Here is a 6,886-nt window from a genome sequence, read left to right on the forward strand (position 1 = left end):
GGTCAAATTCCAAATTTCTGCGGAGATGAAGAGGCAAGGACCGAGAAGTAAGCAGGAGGAAGGGAAACGTGGTAGCAAGATCTGGGCACGCAGAGGCACCTCTGCCTGGGCCACGGTAAACAGGGCGGAGGAATGTTCGGCTCGAGCGCGATCGGCTTGGGTGTAAAACATGAAGCTAGCATGGGCAGGGCAAGAGGCAAATGTGTCTGTGTGTGAATCAAGTGTCATTAGGTATAGGCTCGGCAGATGCGGCCATGACATACTCAGTGATGAAGGTGGGAAGGAAGCGAGTTGCGTATTGTTCGAAGCGCGACACCTGCTGCACCTCTGATTCTTCATTTACAGCAAGCTGGTGGTGGGCTGGTGAGGACACGGCCAAGAAGTGGGACGCCATCGCGGGCAAGAGCAATGTGCGGACCTTGCGAGATTCTCTCAGGGGCATCTTATACTGAAATTTCTCAGCTCGGGCGCAGAGCACCTTGAAAGGGGTGTGAATCTTGACAAAGACGACCTTGTCACCTAAAGCGAACATGGAAAATGAAATGTGAGAGATATGAGACATGGAGATGGGAGTCGAGAGCCATCTTGAAAGTCAATTTTGGCCAAAGGTCAACAGTTGCGGTGGACAAACCAGCGCCTAGCTCGTGTTCCAGCACAAGTCCTTTTTGTACCAATTCAACCTCAAAGTGGAGGCGCTTGGCAGCAATGTGGGCGTCAGGATTGTCCTACCAGATAAAAAAAGGGGGGGGGGGGGGTAGCAGGCGGATGACAGGTCCTCAAAGCCGAGGAAAAGGGCATGGCCGACCGTTTCTGGATTTCGAGTCAATGCAAACCTGGCGTTCGGGATCTTCCATCATGTCGATAAGGTCTTGATAAGTGACCTAAGGGGCCGGAAACACAGAGAGGGGGGAAAATAAACCAGCAACATGAGTGTCAGCTCGCTTCTTCAGGTTGTAATGCGCAATGGTTTGAGCGCAAAGGCGGGGGGCAAGCATGCGCACTACCTTTTCGGGCAGGTAGTAGGCAAGGATGTAGTCGATGCGCTCGCCAGTGGACAGGATGAGGTTGCGCTTGCCAGGTTTGCGCAAGGCCGCTAGTTGCTCAGGGGTGTACCACTCCTCAGCTGTACGGACTTGAAAGAGGTCACTGGGCTTGCGGCGATGGAGGTCTTCCCCGCGCTTGGGATGAAGATGGCCATCATCAGGTGGTACGGTGGGTGCTGCCGAAGATGAGACGGAACGGGGGCTTGTCATCGGATGGGCGGAGGCCGGATTTTGGCCAGCAACGGCGGTTGGGTCGGATGAGCCTGATCCGCTTCGGGGCTCGCTGAGGGTGACCTCAGTGGCGGGGGCAGGCGGGTCGTTGAGCATGCCAACCATATGTTGATCCACGTCCAGAACACGACGCCGCGCGCCGGACGGATCAGCGTTGTTGGCCATCGCACTGGCAACGGCCCGAGGGCAACGCAATTCCGTGCGGACACGCCCGCAAAGTACTGATTAGCTGCTAGGCTGCACCACGAGGCAGAAAAGGTCAAAATGGGGGCGACAACGGCAAAGGGTTGAGGGTGAGGCATTGACGCGGGCGGCTCGTTCGATCCCGGCATTCGAAATGGAGCAACACACTCCGCACGCGCGCGCGAGCGGAGTGTGATGGGCCCCGTGGTGTGATAGCGTGCGCCGGGCGGGGGGGGGGAGTTGTTTCCGATGCAGGTTCCGGCCGGATCTGCAAGCTGCTGGCCATGACACTCACCCGTCCGTATGGATGCCCTTGCACGGGTAGCCCTCAATGCCCCGGACCAAAGGGACTCGAAATGACGAACAGTCGCACACACACACACAGCAGGGCACGTTTTCACGTGCTCTGCCCTGGAAGCAAGCCAAGGATCCAGTGCAAACCGGCCTGCGAGGTCGGAAATCTCATAGAGAGAGAGAGAAGAGTTGAAGAGAGAGAAGAGTTGAAGAGAGAGAAGAGAGAGAGAGAGGGTTTAAGAGAGCTCAAGAGGGCCTTAAAGACACAGAGAGAGAGAGAGACAGAGAGAGAGAGAGAGAGAGACAGACAGACAGAGAGAGAGAGAGAGACAGAGACAGAGACAGAGACAGAGAGAGAGAGGACGATCGAAGAAGCACCCACAAACCAACGGAGCATGTGCAACACTGCCACACGCATTGGCACAAGTTACCACACACGTTGGTAAAACAAGATATACGAAAGGAGCAACTTTGAAACTAATAGACATTTATCTGGTCACACTTGAATATCAGATTTTATATACGGGTAGGCAGATAGGATCATACATCCGGTTTTAGCTTACATCAACCTCTTTCGTGTGTGTGTGTGAGTGTGACCGTTGACAGTGACAGAGCTGGATCAAAGAGTCGTCTCGATTAGACATTGGTTGTGTGATGCAGGGCAGAGTAGAAGAGGAGGGGGAAGATAAGAAGCACGGGATCATCCGTACGCTGGATGCCCATGCCAGATGGACCTAGTCACAGATGTGGGACCAGCAACACACACACTTGTACACTTTTACATTTTCTGACTTGCGAGGAGTACAGGCGGGGATGATTAACATGAAGTGGCTTAGAAATGAAAAAAACGAAAAGAAAAAAAAATCAAGATCCAGCACAATATGTGCACGAAAGAGGCAGAACGGCGTCCGCATGGTGTGCCGCCGAAGGGAGCTAATGTTTCTTTTCAACGGGGAGCAGATCGGCCATGCGGAGGACGGAGAGGACGCGATCGGCGTGGCAGTACATGGCGCACTGAGCAGGGGTCACACCATTGGCGTTGGCCTGATTCAAGTCGGCGCCGGCCTTGAGGAGGGCAAACATGAGGCGAACGTGGTCGTGGTAGCAGGCCCAGTGCAAGGGCGTGCAGCCGTTCTCATCGACGGCTCCTGAGCGGCGTTGAAGCTCCTCAAGGGACCACAGCTCAATGTACTCGAGGGCCTCGATTTCTCCCTCGGGGCAAGCAGCCGCCTCCAGGAGAGCTTCCTCTTGCCAATCATCATAGTGCACGGCGGCTGCAAGGTTGGGCAGAGCAGCGAGAGGTGAGACCGATCGCGTCATACAGATAGAGAGCTGAATGAGCGTCAAAAAGTCTGGCTTGAGGGATGGACTTGGCCCACCAAGTCACGCCAACGGCAGTGTCACGTACAATGGTCAGCCCAGCGGGGAGCTTGAACAATCTCGGTCACGGTCATGATGAAGGGTGCTTGCCGACGTGAGGGTCTGGTCTTGTTGCGAGCTGAACAAGTAGCTTTCCAATCAGGCGCGATGGGAGTAGATCCGTCCTTGAAAGTGGAGAGGAGGGTTAGAAAAATGCCACTCTCGCTTCGAGCAAGCCACCACCCCCTCCTCCCACTGTTCGTCAACGCGTGGGTGAGAGCATCGACCCCAAACCACTGCGCACACACGAACGAGCACGCAGAGCGTTTCAGAGAGTTTGAGAGAGATAGAGAGAGTTTGAGAGAGATAGAGAGATGTTGAGAGAGATAGAGAGATGTTGAGAGAGATTGAGAGGGTTTGAGAGAGGTTGAGAGAGGTTGAGAGAGGTTGAGAGAGGTTGAGAGAGGTTGAGAGAGGTTGAGAGACGTTAAGAGAAGTTGAGAGAGATTGAGAGAGAAAAGAATAGAAAAGGGGCTTTTGGGCCGTTTGTCGGGGGTGTGGCACAACCATCATGGTTTGGGTTTGGTAGGACGGTGTTGGGTAGTTGTGCAATAACTTGCAAATATGACGATACTATTTTCATTAATACAGCAACATGTGTATCATGTTCTTCACAAACCAGCACCGAATCCCTTAATAAAACTTCACAAACAGTAAAACTTAATTATTTATGTGAAAAAACACCAACAATAAACATCGTTTAGCTTCGGCAACAACTAACCAAACACTGAACAACGACGCGCAGAGCGGTCGTAGTGGTGGCGTGTCGATCGAGTCAGACCATTGTGAATTTTGCCAACCGGGTCGTCGTGGGGAGCTTGCATCAACGTCCCCATGCAAGGGAGGACGTATTGCGGTCGATGCTTTGATGCGTGATGCGCACAGAGCCGAGTTGAACCAGACGTGCCGGCTGCTGCTGCCCTAGACGTGCAACAGACAGAGCCGCTCAAGAGCGTTTTTCACCCTCCACGCCCAGTGCCCGATCAGTCGAATCGGAGGCTGCGGGGCTGCGGCGTTAGGGGCAATCATAATAGTCTCATCCAAACCAGAGACAGCGAGCATGCTATTCAGCTGACGAGCCGGGGCGTAGGGAGCTTAATGTGCATGCGTGCTGGAGGGGTCAAGGCGAACTGGATTTGAGGGGCATCAAGGTTTTTTTTCTCACGTTTGCTTAGTGAGCAATATTTGCACTTGAAGTTTTCTTTTAGGGGGGGAGGGGGGCTCGAATCAAGGCATTGACTTGGGTCCTACATTTGGGTGATGGCCACTGATGCAACGCCGCGCCGCGCACCCAAGCCAAACCTCTCTGTTCTGGCTCTGCTCCTTTTCTCTATCTGAAGGTCCCGGAGCACAACGGGAGGGGGCGAAGAGAGCGAGAGAGAGACTGAATTGGTGGCGAAAGCGTCTCAAACCAGGTTGATTGGGGTCTTGTTGAGGGGGCAAGGACTCGCTGCCAATTCTTGTCCTGCCTGCGCGCTCACGCAATGGCCCGTGTTCGGGGTCGGCATCTCGTCTGGGGCCGCCCTCACATCCGAACAGATGTCAAAATTTAGGTTACGCTGCGTCTGAATAAGCGCGATACCGGTATTGTCGAACCGCGCCGTCTCGACACCCTGCGTACAACCAGTCGCCCTTGAGGGCCAGACTGGAGATACCATCCAGGTTGCTGCCTACTCGACGCCCGCCCGTGCACATTGTGGGAAAAAAAATAAGAAAAGCTCATTGGGTCGTGAGGCCACGACGTTCCGCCGACCCTTAATATGAAGGGGAAAAAAAAAAAAAAGGAAGAAGAAGACGAAGCAAAAGAAGAAGACAGGCAAGACACACCTGAATACAGCCAGGAGCCTGCATCGTGTTCTGCGGCGGGTGTGGGCCATGCCACAACGTCCCCATTTACGGTTCCACACACAAACTCATAGGCTGTTGGTCTATCAGGGGGGCCGGAATCAGCCACAACCACCACCGTTGGCCAATTGATGAGCGCGATCCAATGCTCCAATCGAATAGCATGACAGGTACCCTCTCATCGTCCCTCGTCCTACCGATGGCTCGCACAGACGGCCGTAATGGCCGCATTGCCCTGCTGGCGCCAATTCACGGGCCGCCTGCCACAGTCGCCCATACGTGAGAAAGACATGGCTAAAACCTCTCCTCATCCCAAAATTAGTGGATGCAAACAAAAGCTTAAACAACGCTGTCCACCTATTTCCTTCCGCTGCTTACTTGGGTACGCGAAGATCGCAGCTCAACAGGAGACCCTGGTCTGTGCCTGCCACAAATTGCGCGCCGCTTCCCCCGACGGCGCCATCGCAGCTCAAACATGTAACCTCCAATGCTTTGAGTGAGCTACCTTCCCCAGTACCTGGCGTTGAAATGCCTGCCTCGCTGGCAGCCGCTGACACATCAAGCTGCCAAACCTGAGATCACCAAAGCAAGAATCAGTCACAGCACCCAAACAACATGTAATCAAAACCTCTTCCGCCCTCCCTTGATATTGGCAAGGGCAAACCGATCAGTGTTTCGGTCAGCAGCAAGGCAAGTTGGTAAATACGCAACTTGGCCGACTCACCGCTTGACGTGCTCGAAGATCTAGCACGCTTACACGGCCGGCCTCCGTGGCCACATAGACCAGGTGATCGTCTGTACCCGCCTCGTGCTCGTCTACAGTCGAACACCCGTAAAACGACCGCGGATACACATGCCCTGCGCTCGTACCCCCTCCCACGATGTACTCTTTCGCTGTCACGTACCCAGAGTTGGCGCTGCCGAGGAATCTGACAGGGTTCCACTGTCTGAGGCCACGCGTGCCACGGCCAGCGCGGTGACAGCGGGCCCTTGTAAACTTGTGGCCGTGCGCGGCGCGGCATCCACAGCCAACGGGTACACTGGCCACAAAAGCCGTGAGCCCGAGACGACTGGTATCACATTGCCTCAAGCTTTGAGCAACAAGGGCAACAAGCAGGTGCGCCCGTGACGGTCCAAGTACCTTGGCGGACGCAGCTGGCCGAGCCACAGTCCCACAAACGTACGCTGCCATCTCGGCTACCCGCTGTGAGGGAAAAACCAGAGCACGCGTGCAGTCAGTTTTCCCAGTTGCAACGATTCATTGGATCAGATCGAAAGGTTTCGAGGGCCTCACAGATGATATTGCGACCTCGATCCACAATCCCGGCTGCTAGTACGCCTGCCGTGTGTCCTTTGAGCACGACAGGACAAGAGCCATCGGCCACCGACCAGATTCGCAGCGTGTGATCTGCACCAGTCTATAGCAGGACAATGCATGGACAAAGAGAGACGTCAAACACAAGGCCGGCCGTGCCATCGCCCAGTACGGACGCTAAAAACACGCACCGTCAGCAGCACCTCGCCAGAGGGAAAAAATTGACACGAGTACACGTCACCCCGATGTCCCTTTAGCACACGCTATTCGTTGTTCACAGGGGCAAGACAGGTAAGTTGTCCCGCCAGAAGATCGCAACGCGCCTTTGAGTCTGTAGCCCTTGGCCCCTAGGCCTCCAGCCTCTGCGACAGAACAGCATGTACACACATGCTGTTCTGTAGTCTGCGCGTTGTGAATCGTGGCCACTCCGTTGGTACCACCAATGGCCAGCAGGCCGCCATTGGGAGATAGAGCACAATCCAGCACCGAACACTGCGAAAGCGTTTATCCGTCACCTCATGAAAGACGGCCGCGCAAAACAAGGGGGCGGGGGGGG

At 54.8% G+C, this 6,886-nt stretch overlaps 2 protein-coding genes across 2 annotated transcripts in view; both read right to left on the reverse strand.

Annotated features, from left to right (window-relative positions):
- Window positions 1-418: 418 nt before the first annotated feature.
- Window positions 419-2,148, reverse strand: MONBRDRAFT_30480 (uncharacterized protein; the record flags this gene model as incomplete). Its single annotated transcript, XM_001750934.1, has 6 exons — window positions 419-519; window positions 632-725; window positions 834-881; window positions 1,005-1,443; window positions 1,753-1,807; window positions 1,899-2,148. Coding segments are annotated over 6 exons (987 nt in total), but the record flags the coding sequence as incomplete, so codon positions are not given.
- A 376-nt stretch (window positions 2,149-2,524) lies between these two features.
- MONBRDRAFT_39362 (uncharacterized protein) overlaps window positions 2,525-6,886 on the reverse strand; it is a 14,608-nt gene continuing 10,246 nt past the window's right edge. Inside the window, exons 15-21 of the mRNA XM_001750935.1 lie at window positions 6,718-6,822; window positions 6,310-6,433; window positions 6,157-6,219; window positions 5,921-6,055; window positions 5,740-5,831; window positions 5,533-5,587; window positions 2,525-3,025 (exon numbers count right to left, since the gene is read on the reverse strand). Of these exons, the coding sequence (XP_001750987.1) occupies window positions 2,685-3,025; window positions 5,533-5,587; window positions 5,740-5,831; window positions 5,921-6,055; window positions 6,157-6,219; window positions 6,310-6,433; window positions 6,718-6,822 (915 nt within the window). The 3' untranslated portion in view covers window positions 2,525-2,684. The remainder of the gene's footprint in view (window positions 3,026-5,532; window positions 5,588-5,739; window positions 5,832-5,920; window positions 6,056-6,156; window positions 6,220-6,309; window positions 6,434-6,717; window positions 6,823-6,886) is intronic.

The sequence above is a fragment of the Monosiga brevicollis genome, genomic scaffold (assembly GCF_000002865.3).
Source record: "Monosiga brevicollis MX1 MONBRscaffold_53 genomic scaffold, whole genome shotgun sequence".
NCBI lineage: Eukaryota > Choanoflagellata > Craspedida > Salpingoecidae > Monosiga > Monosiga brevicollis.